We start from the raw sequence: 17,764 nt of genomic DNA, 5'->3' as shown, positions 1-17,764 counted from the left end.
GGTGCGCTCCACACTGGTTTGGAAATCTCTCCCAGATAGATTAGGTGAGAAAGCCAGAGTACAAGACAAGGTGAGGCTGTCTTAGTGTTTTCCTAACAGTGAATAAAGAGAGAAATGAGGGGAAGTACCACGTCTCGCTTGCTGGCAGGAGCCTGTGCTGTTCCTGGAGCCGCGTGGCCGGACGGCTCCAGGGGCTGCAGCTAGGGTCAGGGTGACCACGGAGCTTTGTAGAGGCCTCTGGGCTGTGTACCTGTTTTGTCCCACCTTTGAACCTCGGGTCCCGAGGCTGCGCGGAAGGTGGGGCGGCAGCCTGGGGCTGGGACTGGGACATCCCTGCAGAGAGACCACCTGTCTGCTGTGTGGGCGCTTGCCGCTGTGGGATGTGCAGCCTCTGCTCGAGAGATGGAGACGGACCAGCCCAGCTGCACTCTGCTGCTTCCTTGTCCACCCGGGAGAGTTGTCCTGGGCCACTAGCCCCTGCATAAGCGTCTGGACGGCATCAGAAAGGAGTGAGGAGCCTGGCCAGCGCGGGGAGGTGTGTGGGAATGGGGGGGGCAGGAGGGGCTCCGGACACGGTTGGCACCACTTCTCCAGGAAGGTGAGCAGGCCTTGTTCCGCGTCGTGGGGCCACGGCATGGTTTCTTTGTGCCTGTCTGTGCAGGGAGACCTCAGCCAGTGGGCACTGGTGGGTGTGTGTGGGGACTCTGTCTCCTTTCCTCTGGGGACTTCGTGGAGGCCACTCCTGCTCGCGCTTGGTCTCCACAACCAGCAGGATTGCAGTCACCCGCGTGTGTGGTGGTCCCACCTGGGACCTAGATGATTGGTAACAGGGCTTCATGCAGACTGGAAGCCTTGGACCTAGGAACTCCTCAGTAAGCTGCTGCAGGAGGACTTTTCCAGGAAAAATCCAGAAAGGACATTATTGAAAAGAAGGCTGCTTATTCAGGCCCAGTTAGGCAGATAATGTAGACACTCTCTGGTCCCCCAGCCCTGGGCCACACTGATCTGTCCGCACCCTTCCCACAGACCCTGCTGGTTCCTGGCTCAGGATAGTGGCCTCGTCCACTTGCTGGTGCAGGCTGGGGAGCTTTCGGGCCGCTCTGGGGAAGGGGCAAGGTTTTCAGTCGTGCAGCCCAGAGGGTAGTGAGGCAGGTCCACAGACCTGGACTGGCCTCGTCATTCCCAGCCTGTACCTTTGGGTGGGCATGGGAGGAGGTCTCTTCCTGAAGTCACCTGTCCCTTGGCATGCAGAGTTGGGGGGGTGTCGAGTAGCCTTGGGGCATCAGGACAGGCCACTGCAGGGAGGGGTTGCCTGGGAGCTGTGTGCAGCAGGCCACCCGCAGTGATGTGGGAAATCTTGTGTCTGCCCTGTGACCCTGTCCATTGCCCTCATCAGTGCTCACTGGACTATCGTCATCGTTGTCCAGGCTTCTGTGGGGCCTGGAGCTTGATCACCTGTCAGCTCGCCCCTGAGCTGCTTTTTGCGCTGACTGAGGTAATTTCTAATGAGTCCTGGCTTGTCAGAGTCCCTTGGGGGACATCTGCCCCATTGACTGGGTCTGGTGTGATGAGTGGCAAAGGCTGGCAGGTCCGTGTTCTTGGTGGTGTGCCTACCAGCTGTGGGGCTGCACTTTCCGGGAAAGCCCTGTGAAAAGACAAAGGCACCTCTTCCTGCCTTCCGCTGTCCACTCGCGGACGTTCAGATTCCCACAGAGGAGCCTTGAAACCCACGTCTGGGGACGCCTGGGTGGCTCAGTTGGTTAAGCAGCTGCCTTCGGCTCAGGTCATGGTCCCAGCATCCTGGGATCGAGTCCCACATCGGGCTCCTTGCTCAGCGGGGAGCCTGCTTCTCCCTCTGCCTCTGCCTGCCATTCTGTCTGCCTGTGCTCGCTCTCTCTCCCTCTCTCTCTCTGATAAATAAATAAATATAAAATCTTTAAAAAAAAAAAAAAGAAACCCACATCTGGGCCAGAGCAGACCATCCTGTTTATGCGATTTCCTCTCTGGCTGCATGGTGGTTACCGAGGATCTCTCCTGGTCTGAGAGCTGGACGTGCAGCGGTCAGACAGACTGACCCTGCCCAGATCAATGGATGCAGAGCCACATCTGCCAGACAGGGCCCTGAGAAATAGCCCTGGGCATCGCGAGCGTCTCCAGCAAGGAGGTGGTGTTGGGGAAGGAGGCATGCTTTTTGGGGAGCAGGAGTTCTGGGGGCTGTATGCAGTTCGCAGGCTCGCTTCTGTGAAGGCCCCTGCCACTACCCCTGTCCGTGAACCTGGGCCACCAGGCAGGAACCCCCTCTCTGCTCCTTCCTCAGCCTCTGCATCTGTCCCAGTCCCCCAGCACTCCTAGTTAGTTCAAATCCCCGCTACCTTCCAGGTAACCTGTGCATCACTGTCATTCTGCAAGGGAATTCAAAGCAGCAAATAAATAAAAAGACCATGACTATTAGAGCAGATCAAAGCACTGGTAAACTCAGACTGCGTTCTTTCCAGCTGCTGTGACCCCTTTCCCCCGTTCTGATGTTTCCCATCCGCATGGCCCAGAATGAGCGTATGTCTGTTGTTGCCCCGGCGGTGGGTGCTGAGAGCTGTAGGCTGTGAGATCCGGCTGCCCAGGGCCCCTGGGACACAGGGGAGCCCAGGCGATGGCAACTCTGCCCCCAGTGGCTCTGCCTCTGGTGTCCCCCCACCCCCCAGAAGCCAGGTGCGGGATTTCAGTTTCTTGCGGCCCGTGGGGATGGGGCGGGCCTCAGCAGCCACTCCTCCTGACCTGCCTGTGCTCTCTCGTAGCTGGAGATGGAGGTGAAGATGCTGCAGTCCCAGTCCAGCGCTGCCGAGCAGAGCTTCCCGCTGTCCAGGGAGGAGGCCAGCTCACTCCGGTACGTCAGCACCCGCGGCCTCTGGGCCTGCCTTCCTGGATCACACTCTGTGCAGTTGGAGCCTTCCGCACGGAGACTCGGCTCTGACCCCCGGCACTGAGGCCCGTCCAGGGTCCTGCCATCTATGGGAGAAGTAGGGGGTTGCCTGGGTTCGGGCATGGACAGCCCTGCTTCAGAAGAGTGTCAGCCAGACCACCTTCCATCCGTGTGTCCGGCCAGCTGGACACAGCTGTCTCCACCAGAGGCTTTCTTAGTTCCTCCTAACCCCATCCTCACAGAGCGCACGGCCCGCTTCCTGGGAAGGGGGGTGGTCGCAGGTCCTGAAGGAGGAGGCTTTCAGGGAGACCGAGATAGCACTCTGAAGGAGCTTCTCCCAGCTCCCCTTGGGTCCCCAAGCTGGCCCTGCTGTTTCAGTTTGACACTGGAAAGTGGCTGATGGGCAAGTAGACGGCCTTCCCCCAGAATTTCTTTGTGCAAAGCAAGTGCAGGCCAAGCCGCCTGGGCTCAGGGTGCTCTGAGCGCCTGCCACACAGGCCAGCACAGGGTGCCCGGCATCCTGTCCTTGGGAGCTTCTTCTGGGTCAGGGAGACAGAGTGGATGAGGACCCTGCTGCTTGGGGATGTGGCTGGGGTCAGGGCATGAGCTAGCCCCTGTGTCCCTCCCTGGGACTATGGCTTGATCTGTGCTGGGCGGACACTCCTGTGCGGATTGAGAGAACCGGGTGCGAGACCGAGTGCCGGCTGTGGACGTCCCCGCGGAAAGTGTGGTGCAGGTGATGGTCCCCTTCTAGGTTCTAGGTTTCTCCCGTTGTTCCAGAGCCGCTCTCGTGCCAGGACCTCGGCCTCATAAATAGCCGTCCCTGGGGACCCCGTGGTCCTGCACTCACCAGTTTGTTCTTCCTGGGCTTGTTCAGGTGCGAGTGCGCGCAGTGGGCATCCCATGGGCTGAGTGTGAGGACAGGGCAGGGCGAGCAAGAGCGCCTGTTGTCTGTCTTCCTGGATGTTACAGCGTAAGGGGGATGAGGGGGGATGTCCGGGAAATCTGCATGGCAGACGGGCTGGGAAAACCCAAGTCTGTGGAGTCTGCTGGCCTTGGGAGGCTCCGGGGGTGGGCTGGGCACGGCTGGAGAGCTAGGATGAGAGGGGGAGGCGGCGGCATGTGAGGACACAGGTGGGAAGAAGGACTCCATGCTGGAGAGGGACTGGCAGCGTTCTGGGGACCGGGCCAGGCCAGGTGAGCCCCTCTGCAGTTGTGGCCTTATTCCCAGGAGCAGTGGGGCCCACAGAGCCTTGAGGACCAAGGGGCCATCGCATCTGTAAGAGCGCCCTTGGCTGCTTGGAGTGGGGCCCTGGAAGAGGGGCTTGGCCGGGGGGCAACTGTCTCCCAGCCGAGCATCAGCTGAGTACTTGTTGTGGGAACATTGGTGTGCAGAGATGCAGAAAACACTCTCCTACACCCGACTTCCCGGAGAAGGCCCAGCCCACAGATGAGCACAGTTGTTGCAGTCAGAGGGCGGGATTTGTGGGGGTCCTGATAGTAGGTGAGTGAGGAGGGGTGGCAGAGGGGATCCGGGCAGGCCTGGGGCACAGCCAAGTTCTAGGATGCGGACGGGCTTCCCCACGGGAGCCCCACAAGGAGCTAGGCCAGGGTAGCGTGCTTGGTGCTGATCCTGAGGGGCCTTGGGGGCTGCCCTGGGAGCCCCCCACAGTGTGGGAAAGTGGATGAGACACAGCATCCCCAGTCTGCCTTAGTGCCCTCACCCCCGGCCACGCAGCAGGTGCTTGGGACCTGAGCCGCCAGGTACAGTGGTCCTGCCTCCCACCGTGCCCTCCCCAGGAATGCAGGGGTGTTGTCCAGGCCCTGGTCAGCTAGCTGTTGGCCGACAGGGCCAGCTGCACTCATTTGCATGGCGGGCACACTTTGGGTGTATTCATTTATATTTATTTTTAAGATCTAGATAAAAGGCTTCATCAGTGGTATCTTGTACATCAAGATCAAAGCTGCCTGTTTCCACCATCTCGTTTGGTGAAAGCAACCATGGGAGACGAGCCTTTGTGGCTAATTAATTGGAACTGGGTCGGCAATTGTGTGGACCGCTTGCCGGGACACGTGCTCATTGCCCTCCCGAGTATCTGGCCGCTTGAGGGAAGGCTGGGGCCATGCACGACAGCACATCGTGTGCTCCCCCTCAGCCCTGTGGTGAGAACACCTGCCAGGCAAGCTCTGGGGTCCACTGAGCACAGCCATGGGGAGCCCCCCACCCCATCCCTTTCTCGGGACCAGTGGCTGTGAGGCTCTGCCAGCCCCTCCACTGCTATGGTGTGGGTGGAGCCCGCTGCTCACCCTGCCCTTCACCCCACGGTTCACCCCGCCATTCACCCTGCCAGTCACTCCACCACTCACCCCGCCGTTGATCCCATGGTTCTTCCCGCTGTCCACCCTGCGGTTCACACATGATGTGCACACACACAGAATGTTGCTCTTGAACCAGCAAACTAGGGAATGTGTGCAGAGATTCAGGTGGAGCCCGTGGACCTTTTCCCAGGAACAAATCCTGATGCTCCCTTCTCTGCTGTCACATGGCAGCACTGGCAGTCCCAAGTGTGGTCTGTGCCTTCGGTGGCCAGGTGGACTTCAGTCGCTCTAGGGTCGCGCGTGGCTCTCTCACACCTGCTGGCCCCTCCCACTGCTCTTGGCCCAGCTCCAGGCCCTCTCCGCTACCCCGGGACTCCTGCTTCGGGGGCTAAAGGGATGTGCCCCATGGTCCCACCCACACCCTTTCTAGAAGGTGAGGTGGTAGACTCATTTGTTTTTTTAAAAAAAACCCTTGTATTGAACAAGTCCTTGACGAGCACCCTGTCTTCTGTGTACCCACGAGTCTACAATCTAGAGGACACGGGCCCTGCCCCCTGAGCTCCCAGAAGTTGGTTGATCTCAGAGGTGAGGGCACTGCTGGACAGCCCAGGCCTTGAGGGCACAGCCAGCCTCCCTGCGTTTCAGACCTGCTGCCCCTGCCTTCTCCTATAGACCTGGGGCCACGGGCCTCGGTGAGTGGTCCCAGTGGAACGGTGGTGCTGCCGGGGTGAGGCAGCCCTCCGGGCCTGGTGCTCACAGGCCATGAGCTTCTGGACCAGCACCAGGTTTCTCAGGATCAGCCGGGAAGACTAGGGCAGCCTCCTGGAGCCCCTGTGGCCTCACGCTCCCTGCTGACTGGCTGCTTCATCGGGAGGGCGGACAGGGGAAGCCGGTGGTCAGCAGGACTCCACTGCCTGGGCTGCAGGCACCTCTGTGGGCAGTGGCCGGACCACCAGGCCCGGGCCCCTCTGCCAGCCCGCAGCTCTGCAGACTACAGCTGGTGGCCTTGCCCGCGGGCCGGGTGCCACCTGCAGAGTGATGGGGCCTCCCTGAGCTGACCTGTGCAGCCAGCAGTGGGGGAGGCGTGTGCCTATGGCCATCTCTGGGCCCGAATCTTCTCCTTGGAGCCTGTTTCCACCTGCTGTGGACACCCGCTCGGGCCTGTGCTCAGGTGCTCTGTGGGCACTCAGTGGCCTCTGGTGGCCCTGCCCCCTCAGTCCTTGCCGATTCTCGTGGGTTATTCTGTATTATTTTTTCTCTTCGGTTTTTCTAGTTCTCTGAGAATACAATCATCTGGGGGTTGAACTTCCTGAATTAGTGCTGTGTTTTAAAAAGATTTTTGGTTTTATTTTCTATCTTTTTATTCTACTCTCTGTAAGATTCTCTGAGATTTATCAGCCTGTTCTTACTGTATTTCTACAGTGATGTTTCCTAAAATTTCTTGTTGTTGGCTTGTTCCTTGAGGATTCTTTTATACATAAGACGCCTTGTGGCTTCGCGAACACACTGTGTCCGCAGCGCAGCTCTGCGTTCTTTGGGCAGCCTGTTCTCTCTCGGCTGCTTCCGTGTTCAGGTCAGTGTGGTGGGTGTAACCCGGACCTTGTTCTCTCAGTCTGGTTCACCCCGACCTCCAGAGTGCGGTGGGCCCAGCCATCTGCTCATGGGGCAGGTAGGGCCTGGAGGGGCCTTGGGACTGGTCGTGTCTTTGGGGAAGATCCTGTCTGCGAGGCGTAGGTGCTACCATCGCCTGGAAACTGAGGGGACAGGACTGTGGGGTAGCTCAGCATCGCTATGGAAACCTTCCCCAAGTACCCTGGTCACCGCGGTGACATTGCACTTTATCTGGTATTTCTCGGCCCGGAGACCTGCTGTTTTCTCTCTCAAGAAAATAAACCTCTGGTGTTTTTCTAAGACAGGGAGAGAAAAGGGTGATGGGAAACAGAGATGCTGGCTTTTCCGAACATCTCCGAGTCCCATTCTGGTCAGTCATCCTGTCCTGCCCACGTCCTCACCTTATGACTCAAAACCCAGCATGACACACAGGCAGGCAAGACCCAGAAGGGGAGCGAAGGTGGCCCACGTGGGACCCTGGGACTTGTGCAGGGTGGTGGTGAGCTCCCTGCATCTCTGCCTGAGCCCCTGGACTGGGAGCTGCAGAGGCTCTGACCTGAAGAACCACAGACACACACCCATTGGGGGATCGAGGGAGAGCCTTCCTGAGTACACCCACCCATGACAACCAGCAGGGGCACTCAGTCCCCATGGCCCATGTCTGCTGGGCCAGTGGTGACCCTTCTTCTTGTCCGGGCCCCAGAGCGGGCAGCACCGCGCTTGTCAGCAGGACAAGGTGAGCTGGCCTCCTGCAGCCCACTATCCGGATTTCCCTGCATCTGAGAGCTGGAGCAAGACAGAGGAGGCCTCCTCCCCGCTCTCCACTGCCCATGGCTCAGAAGGCCCAGCAGGAAGCCTGCGCTTTGCCCTGTAGCAGCCATGAGGTGGCCCTTGCTTTCCCTTCCTCAGGGTCCCTGGGACCCCATGGGGAGCCTGGCTTACACCCCACCGTGTGCAGTGTCCACCTCTGCCAGCATCGCATGAACATGGCCCACAGGTAGTGGGACATGCGCCCGCTTCCTGGACCAGGCGCTGCATCTAGCCAGGGCTGCCTGCCAGATGCAGGGAACTTGGTTGCAGAATGTGGTAAAAGGTCTCGTATCATACCCAGGTTGTCGTAACGTGAATGAGAGAAGACAGCGGGCAGCAGAGCAGTGACGTGGGTGTTAGAGTTATCTGACAAGGATCGTAGAGCAGCAATCATAAAAACGCGTCAACAAACAGGAATCTTATTTAAACAAAGGAAAAAATGGTAAACCTCAACAAAGAAGGAGAACTTAGTTTGTTTATTTGACAGAGAGGCAGTGAGAGAGGGAACACAAGCAGGGGGAGAGGCAGGCAGCAGGAGAAGCAGGCTCCCCATTGAGCAGGGAGCCCAACATGGGGCTCAATCCCAGGACGCTGGGATTGTGACCTGAGCCGAAGGCAGACACTTAATGACTGAGCCACTCAGGCGCCCCAAGGAGAAATTAGTTTAAAAAAAAAAAAAAAAAGAAGGAGAAGTGCGCAACAGAAATTTTTGTAGACCTGGAAAATCCAAGCAGAAATGCAGAGTTCATGGGCGGACTCAGAGTGGGCTAGGGCCAAGAGTCAGGACCTCAGAGGCAGACAGACAGATGGCATCAGTCAGACAGACAGAGGAAACAGGATGACAGATGGGAGCAGAGCCACTGGGATCAGGGCCCCAGAGATAATGTGCATTAATTGGAGCCCAAGAAGCAAGAGAGAGACCAGAGCTGGAAAAGTATCTGAACAATGCCTGAAAATGCCTCAGATTTGGTGAGGGGAGTAAACGTGTGGGTTTAAGAAGCTGGGCGAACCGCACACCGTGTACGGCCACAGAAATTCACGTGGCACATCCTAATTAACCTGAAAATTAGAGACAGAGTCTTGAGAGAAGCAGCCTAGGAGTATGCAGGGACGCTACTTGGAGCTGCGCAGCACTGGCCTCAGGGGCTGTGGAGGCTGAGGGAACACACAGGGGCATTCACGCTCTGAGGGACACCAGCTGCCAGCTGGGGACAGTGTGCTTCAGGGGCCAGCAGAGAAGCCAGACATCCCCAGATTGTGAGCAGGGGACCCGCCCATGCCCAGCGGCTAAGGGAGCGTCCCGGACAAGAGGACAGGTGAGTGGAGGGGGGTAGGGCAGGGGCGCGGGCTGTCCTCCGTCCCTGTGTTTGCTGACTCGCTGACTGGCACATGGCATTGGCGCTCCGTGCACATGGGGGGCCGGGCCCTGGGGGCAGCTCTGCTTCCGCTCCTGACTGCCATGTCCTGTCACGCTGTCGGCTGTGCGACAGGTGTACGTTTGAGGGCCTGAGGCAACCACGGAGACAGCTGTACCATGCACTGTACTCCACGCTGCCAGTAAAATACAGAGGAACCCTGAATGCATCCAAGGAGGGCAGAAAACGAGAAACAGAGGCATAGTCAGAGAACAGATAACACCACGGCAGATTTAAGCACAAGCAAATCAGTGATTACTTTTAATGGAAATGATCTAGGCACACCAGTTACAAGATGGAGCTTAGCAGGTGGGTGAAGACACAGGGCTGCTCGTATTCTGTTGACCAAGCTTCCTCAGCCACAGCCTTCTCAGCAGGGTGGAAGATGGGCCATCGTTTACATGGCTGCATTAACTAATACCAGCTAAAATGTACTTGAGAGCAGAGAAGGTTGCCATGGACACAAAGGGACATCACACGAAGGCCAGTGTAGCAAGAAGGCACGACAATCCCAAGTGTGTTTCTGCCGAATAGCAGAACTTCAGAATGTGAAGTGAGAAGCGGTAGTACTGACGGCAGGAAGAGATGATCCACGTGCACGGTCGAGGCCTCTGCTCAGCTCAGATGGCAGGACCACTGAAAGGGACCACGTGAAGTCACGGAGGAACTCAGCATCACCGCCAACCACAGGGTCTGGCGAGCGTTTCTGGTACGCTTCTTGGAACCCCCCTTTCACAGGCACCCAGGCATTCTGTAAGACTGACCATGTCCGGGGTCAGAAGACACACTTGGAAGAATCAGTTACAGAGCACGCTCTCTGACCATACCAACCTCACACTAGAAGGAACAGGAAAACAGCAGGACCATCTCTTCCCACTTGCACGTTAGACAGCACACCTCTAAATAGCCTGTGTGTGAAAAAGGAAGTCTCGAAGGAGAAGTCCGCACAATTGAGTGGTCTTTCCCTGCGACACGGCTCCGTCAGCACCAAGGCGGTGGGTAGCGCTTGAAGGGGGAGGCTCCCAAACTTCTATTCCAGCCTCCAGCCCCAAACAAGCAGAAATGAAGAATACATAGCAAACAATAAGGAAATCAAAAGCAAAAAAAAATAGAAAAATTACTGAAATGAAACATTCTTTAAAGAAGGGCAATAAAATTAATAAACTCCTTGCAAAACAGTCCCACATGGAAAGAGAAGGCAGTCACCCATACCAGGAACGAGATGGGGGCTTCCCTAGATCCTATAGCCATCTGAAGGCTATAACAAGAGTTCTGTGGACAGGGTTAGGCTTACAAGCTCATTATCTTAGGAGCAATGGACCAATTCCTCAAAATCCACAGATTCCCAAACCTCAACCAACATGAAATAGATCATCTGCATAGTCCTACAAGCATTAACCAACTGAGTTCATGACTAAAATGCTTCCCCAAAAGATATTTCCAGGCCCACATGGTGTCCGTCAAGAATTCTGAACTTGAAGAGTAATTAACATCAATTTTAAGCGGTCTGTTCCAGAAAACAGAGGAGGTTGTCAGTGTTTGGGGGGTGAGGGGTGCGTGTATCTCCAGGAGGATGGCGTGAGCAGCCTTGTATGTTGACCCAGTTCTGCATCTTAACTGTGGTGGTTACACAGATCTGCACGTACGGTGGGATCTCATGAGGGCCAGCAAGTGGGAACCTCTGGGGGCTGCCCGAGGGTCCGCTTTCCTGGGTTTGATATTGATCTGTATTTTCTTCATGTTGTTGCCACAGAGGGAGGCTAAGTGAAGAGCACATGAGCCTCCTTGTACATTTTTTGCAAATTCCTGTAATTATTTCCTACAACGTTTTTAAAAAAAAAAAAAAAAAAAAAACCACCTCCACACAGTCTTCCGGTTTGAGCCCTACCTTCACCCTGTTTCCAGAAGTGACTACTGGTAGTGCCTGTTCCTGAGACTGTAGAATTTTCTTGGCTTTTCCACGGCCAGCCCCGGATTTAGCTTTTTGGGTTATTTACCACTCCTCCATCTGCTTTCTGGCTTCTAAAGGTCTTTTGATGTTGTCCCTTCCTTTGTTTTCTTTGTCCTCAAGGGAGTACAAAGTATAGGGAAAAATAAAAAGCGAAGCCTTTGCTCTTGTTTTAGTGAGATTTTCACGGAGATTGCACTTCAGTCTATAGATGAACCACTACCTCTCCTGGAGTCATGGCATTCTTCCCATTCATGTCTGTTTTATAAACAGGGAAGCACAGCATTCAAACCCTATTTCTTCCCATGTTTTTACAGACTCTTTATAAATATTAATGGATAAAATAACCAAACATAGTTAATTAATCCACTTCTGGAGTTTGTTTCCAGTTTTCAGCCATTCAGGGCAAGCTGCAATAAACATCTCTGTGTGTTCACTGTGGTCCATGTTCTGACGGACATGCAAGTATATTTTCTAGATCTCAGAAGCCCTATGGTATTTGGACCACAGAAGTCTGGCTGTGTCTAGAATTCTGATGCATCGTACTTTGGCGAGTGATGACAGGTCCTTGCTCTGGTAGTGGCGGTAATCGTTGCAGTCAAAGCAGCTAGCATTGATTCAGTCCTCTCCGTGGGCTAGGCTCTGCACCTGTGCCTTCTCCGAGTTAGGCTACAGAACTCTACCAACTGTCCAAAGAGGGTTTTAGGAAGTAGTGTTCTACTGAGGCTAGTGAATCTACAAAAGAATACAGCCCCTAAAAATGCATCCCTAAAAAACAGGGAGCTATGCCTGGCAGAGTACCAGTGGCTAGGTTGTGCCATTGTACCCCTGGACACAGGTCTAAGATGGTGCGTTCTCTTTGGAGAAGGTTAAAACATAATGAAACCAAATACAAGCCACTTTCCTTTTATTATCACCATGCACCTTCAGTTCTAAAGAAGGTCAGCAGGGGCGCCTGGGTGGCTCTGTAGGTTAAACCTCTGCCTTCGGCTCAGGTCATGATCTCAGGGTCCTGGGATCGAGCCCTGTGTCGGGCTCTCTGCACAGTGGGGAGCCTGCTTCCCCCCCTTCTCTGTCTGCCTCTCCCTCTCTCTCTGCCTACTCTTGATCTTTGTCTGTCAAACAAATAAATAAAAATCTTTAAAGGAGGTCAGCAATAAAATTACTCCCTACCTTCACCCCCACCTGGTGCTGGAGACATGTTTGATAGATGTGGACACATGTGTTTGCCATCACACTAAGGTACAGATAAAGTATAGAACATTACCAGCTTTTTTATATTTTACTTTAAAAATTATTACAGGGCATCTGGGTGGCTCAGTCAGTTAAGCGTTTGCCTTCAGCCCCGATCATGATCTCGGGGTCCTGGGATCAAGCCCCACATCAGGCTCCTTCCTCAGCAGAAAGTCTGCTTCTCCCTTTGCCTCTGTCACTCCCCCTGCTTGTGCTCTCTCTCGCTCTCACTCTGTCCTTCTCTGTCACTCTGACAAATAAATAAAATCTTTAAAAAAATTATTTATATAGTAAAATTACCTTTTTTCGTGAGGGGTGCCATTCTATGAATTTTATTCACCCCCTCAGTCAGAGAACAAAGTAATCTCATCACCTCAGAATCCCCCTTGTGCCTTGCCTACCTGCACACCACTGACCCGGTGGCAACCACAGACACCTTCTCCATGTTTGTCAGTGATGTCTGATGAGTGGAGTTCTACAATATGTCATCTTCTGAGACTGGCTTTGTTCACTTGGCTTCAGTGACATTCATCCACACTGTTCATTGTTATCTGCATAAAGCCCATTCCTCTCCGATGACTATTGCCTTCTAGTAAGTTTTGAGGGCAGCGTGTAGGAGTCTTCCAGCTTCATTCTTCTTTCTCAAGATTATTTGGACTCTTCAAGGTCTTAACCACACTCAAGTCTTCCTATCCCTGAACATGGGATGCCTTCCATTTATTTCGGTTTTCTTTCATTTCTTTCTTCTTTTTTTTTTTTAAGATTTTATTTTTAAGTAATCCCTACATACAACCTGGGGCTCAAACTGACAACCCTGAGATCAAGAGTCACATACTTTTCTGACTGAGCCAGCCAGGTGCCCCTTCTTTCATTGCTTTTAATAACATGTATCAATTTTCAATATACATACTTTTATGTCCATGAGTAAGTTAATTCCTAAGTATTTTGTTCTTTTTGATGTTGTTGTAAATGGAATTATGTTCTTAATTTCCTTTTCAGATTATTCATTACTCGTAGATAGAAATATAACTGAATTTTACATAATTGATTTTCTAGCTTGCAGTTTCCTGAATTTATTTATTAACTCCAACAGTTGTGTGTTGGTTTTGCAGATTTTTTTAGGGTTTTCTAGATTATGGCAGCTGCAAATACAGTTTTACTTTTTCCTTTCTAGTGTGGAAAATTTTTTCTTTTTTATTGCCTAAATGCTCTGGCTGGAACTTCCAGTAGTATGTCAAATGGAAGTGGTGAGAGCAGGCATCCTTGTTCTGTTTCTGATCCTACAGGAAAACCTTTCAATCTTGTACCGCTGAGGTTGGTAATAGCTGTGGGTTTTTTCAAATAGGCCCTTTGTCATGTTGAAGTCCCTCTCTGCAGGTAGTTGAGTGTTGCTGGTATGTCAGATGCCTTCCCCGTGTGTGTTGAGATGATCATGTGGGGTTTTTCTTTATTCTATTAATATGGTGTATTGCATTGAATGATGTCCATATTTTGAGACAACCTTGTATTCCTGGCACAAGTCCCACTTGGTTGTGGTGTATGATCCTTTCAATATGGTGCTGAATTCCGTCTGCTAGTATGTTGTTGAGGATTCTTACCTCTCTGTTGAATAAGGGTCATTGGTCTGGGGTTTTCTCATGGTGTCTGCCTGACTGAGTACCACCGTAACACTGAGCTTGTAGAATGAATTTGGAAGGATGCCCTCCTTTTTAACTTTTTGGAAGAATTTGGGAAGGATTCATGTTTACTCCCTTGTGAATGTTTGGTGGAACTCACCCATGAAGCTGTGCGGTTCTGCACTTTTCTTTGCTCTGTTTTATCCCTGTTTCTGTTTCCTTACTTGTTACTGGTCTCTTCAGATTTCTGTTTTATCTTGTGTCAGTTTTAGTAGTTTGTTAATTGCTAGGAATTAGTCTCATTTATCCAGTCTGTGTCTAGTCATCCGTGGTCTTATCGGGCAGTCCTTTTTATTTCCAAAAACATTAGAAGTAATGTCCTAGCTTTCATGTCTAATTTTATTAGATTTGGACCTAAGTATGTCTTTTCATGTCAGTTCTAAAGTTTGTTTAGTTTTGGTTTACTCTCATACATTGCTATTACCTAGAAATGACTGATTTTGTACTTACTCATTTTGTATCCTGAAACCTTACTTCATGTTCTCATCAGTTTTATGAGGGTTCTTTTGTTCCAATTCTTTGGACTTTTCTACATGGATGTTCTATTTTCTGTTAATTTGGTTAGTTGAGGTCTTCGCCGAGTGATATGCTTTTGGTCTCCTTTCCTTGTGGTTTGTGCTGGTTGGGACGTCTGCATGATGTTGAAGTGGGATGATGAAGGCGGACACCTTTGTCGTGTTCTAGGTCTTGGGGGAGGGCATTCAGTCTGAAGCCCTTGAGCATGAGGTGAACTCTAGGTTTTTTGTAGGTGCCTTTTGTCAGCATGTAGAAGTTCCCTTCTCTTCTTTATTTATCGTGAATGAATACTGAATTTTTTCAGGTCCTTTTTTCCCCCTTGAATTGATTGGTATGATCATGTGGTGTTCCTTCTTCAGACTGTCGATATGGCAGATTCTGTTGATTTATTTTTCAGTATTGAACCAGCCTGACACCCTGAGGTGAGCCCTCCTGGGTTGTAATGTATTGTCCTTCTCACATACTGCTGGATTCGGCTTGCTCACATCTTGTTGATGAGTTTTGTGTCCATATTCATGAGGGGTGCCGGCCCGTGGCTCTCCAGGCTGCGCCTGTCTGGGTTTGTACAGCATAATGCTGACCCAGTGAAACGGGCTGGGAGGCATCCCCTTCTCCTTTGTTTTCCGGAAGAGATGGTGTTGAACTGGCATCATTTCTTCCCTAACCATTTGCACCCAGTAAAACCAACTAAGCCTGGATGTTTCTGTCATGTGTAACCTCTCCTCTAGTCCTGGAATTACCCAGGCTGTGTGCTGTATCTTGGGAGAATTCGGCTGGATTGCTGCATCGGTGCATCCCACCTGAACTGGCAGGTTCTGTGCACACAGCTGTGTACGTGGCTCCTTTCCTGTTGGTTTGGAGGATCTGGGGGGGGGGGGAGACCTCTCACTCCTGATACGATAACTTTGTGTCCTCTATTTTGTCTTTTCTTTGCCAGTCTTGCTGGAGGCTCGCTGTGTCACTGGCCTCTTCACAGAACGAGTGTTTGGTTTCTTGCATTTTTCTCTTTGTTTTTCTGTTTTCAGTTTCACTGATGTCTGCTCTTTATATATCTTCCCTTCTGCTTGTTCTGGGTAGATTTTTTTCCTTTCTGTCTAGTTTCTAAGGTGGAGGCTTAGATTATTGATTTGAGATCTTGTTTTCCAGTGGAAGTGTCCCTGCTCCCCTTCAGCTGCGTCCTGCAGTGAGCTGTGTCGTGTTCTTGTCGCATTCACGCAAACGTAATTTAGAGTCTCATCAGGCGCTTCTCCAAACAACGTGTCATTGAGATGTGCGATGTTAGACTTTCAGACATTTAGAGATTCTCCTGCTACTTGTCTGTTACCGATCTCTGGTTTAATTCCGTTATGGTCTATGAATATAGTTTGTACAATTTCTGGTTTTAAAAATGTGTAAAGGTTTGCTAAATGCCACAGGAATACGATCTGTCTTGGAGAATGCTTTCCTGTCCTTGTGAAGGACTCTGTTGTCCTGGGCGGGGGGGGGGGGGTTCGTTGTTCCCACATCCATTAGGCCTGCCTGGTCCATGGCTCGTGTAGCCCTTTCTGCCGCCAGCATCTGCTTGTTGCAAAATGCTTGCTCAGTTTGCTATCCTGCGCCTCTGGTACCCAGCCCACGGGGTCTCCATGCTGTGCCTCCACATTGTGTCGTGGTCTCTTTCCAGCAGGCAGCTGGTGCCGTGTCCAGTGTCAACATAGCCCCTCGGCTCGCTCCCTTCCCCCTGTTGTCATTCCTTCTTTCCGTGTTTCTTTCTTGCATGAGCACGTACTATGTGCTAAGCACTGACTCATTTAATTCTTAAAACAAGCTGTAAAAAAAAAAAAAAAAGGACAAAAAACCAGTATGGACTATTATTTTCCCAGTTTTATAGATGAAGGAAGTGAGAAACGAGTGTCTTGTCTGGAGTGATACCTGTAACCTTCTTTCATGCCCACTGTTCATTTTGGATTACATTTTGGTTTGCAGGAGGCTTGCAACAACAGGACAGAGAGCTGGGCACAGTGTGCCTAAGCCCTTGGATCTCTCTCTGACAGGGAGGGTCACCCCATCGCGGGGTCCCACCCTTATGACCTCAGTGAACCGTGGTTACCTTCACGTTCCATCTCACGGTGGGTAGGGCTTCAGCATAAGAATTTGGGGAGACACAGACATTTGGTCCATGGCCAGACCCCTGCTCTGTGTATGACTGACCCCAGAGCCTGGGCCGTCAGTCTTTCCATGCTCCAGCCTCCTCTGCGGGATACCGACAGGTGTGTGCGGACACGGTCATCTAGGGCTGTGTGAGCCTGACACTTTGCTCTGTGCTGGAAACGCAGGGTAGGTGTGTGATGCACGGGAATGGAAAGGCTGCAGGGGTGATGTGAGCTGGCAGTCAGGGCCCATCAGGGAGGAGGAGGCAACAGGCAGTGTGTGCAGGCGGGATCTGTGGGTGCTCAGCCTGGACAGGTGCATCGTGGGCCACTGCCACTTGCTGTCCCCTCTCCGGGCCACTCTGGGGCCTCACTCCTGGCACTCCGTCCCCACACCATCACTGTTTCATAGTTCAGTGAGAACAGCAGCAGCTGCTGTCTCCTAGCTGATTCTTGGACACACATACCCGTGAGACTGGCTGAGACTTCTCAAGCAGTGACCTGGAATGGCGTCTGGGTTATAAAGCACCTCCACGTCTAGAAAACGTGGGGGTCCTCAGTTTCTAGAAACACACACAGCTGCTTGCTTTGAACCACTTGAAGGCAAAGCAGCCTTGTGAGTGGGCTCCTTCTCCCTCCCTCGGCAAGGTGACAGCTTGCTGGAAGAGGAGGACCAGGGAGAGAAAGTGCTCCACGTTAAAATGTGTCAACAATTGTTAGTGGTGTAGGCTTGTCCTCCCAACTGTGGGCTGGACGAGAGCAAGCCGTCTCACAGACACGCCTGCAGCCACATGCCTGCTTCTTTGAATGTAGCCTTCAAGAGCACGTGCTCACCAGCCTTCAGAATCCGGAACATCCTGCTGCCCAGCGGCCCAGCGGGCCTTCTCACGCAGCCTGCGCCCAAGATGCAGGAGTCCTTCCTGGAAGGTGGCTTCTCTGAGGCGGCCTCGGGTGCTGGACTTTCCCCCGCCCCCGCTCTGGGGGATGCCGTGACCCAGCAGGGAAGGGCAGCAACACTGGAGCCCGACCACCAGAGCCCAGTTCCCATCAGTTCCCATCGGTTCCTGTCGGTGAGGGTGGTGCATGTCGGCGATCTGGCCAGTACCCCCAGCTCTGGGGGGCCCTGCAGCGGGCTTACGCAGGTGGGAGGTGGGGCACATCAGCCATGTAAGCGACAGTGAGCTGCACGT

General features: G+C 52.8%; 1 protein-coding gene across 3 annotated transcripts in view; it reads left to right on the top strand.

Moving 5' to 3' along the window:
• Positions 1-17,764, top strand: part of MAD1L1 (mitotic arrest deficient 1 like 1) — a 321,677-nt gene that overhangs the window by 203,638 nt on the left and 100,275 nt on the right. For all 3 annotated transcript variants that reach the window (XM_044232773.1, XM_044232774.1, XM_044232775.1), the window contains one exon: positions 2,793-2,881. In XM_044232773.1, coding sequence (XP_044088708.1) covers positions 2,793-2,881 — 89 coding nt within the window. The remainder of the gene's footprint in view (positions 1-2,792; positions 2,882-17,764) is intronic.

Source organism: Neovison vison, chromosome 14, assembly GCF_020171115.1.
Source record: "Neovison vison isolate M4711 chromosome 14, ASM_NN_V1, whole genome shotgun sequence".
NCBI classification, from domain to species: domain Eukaryota; kingdom Metazoa; phylum Chordata; class Mammalia; order Carnivora; family Mustelidae; genus Neogale; species Neogale vison.
This window is presented reverse-complemented; position numbering and strand designations above follow the sequence as displayed.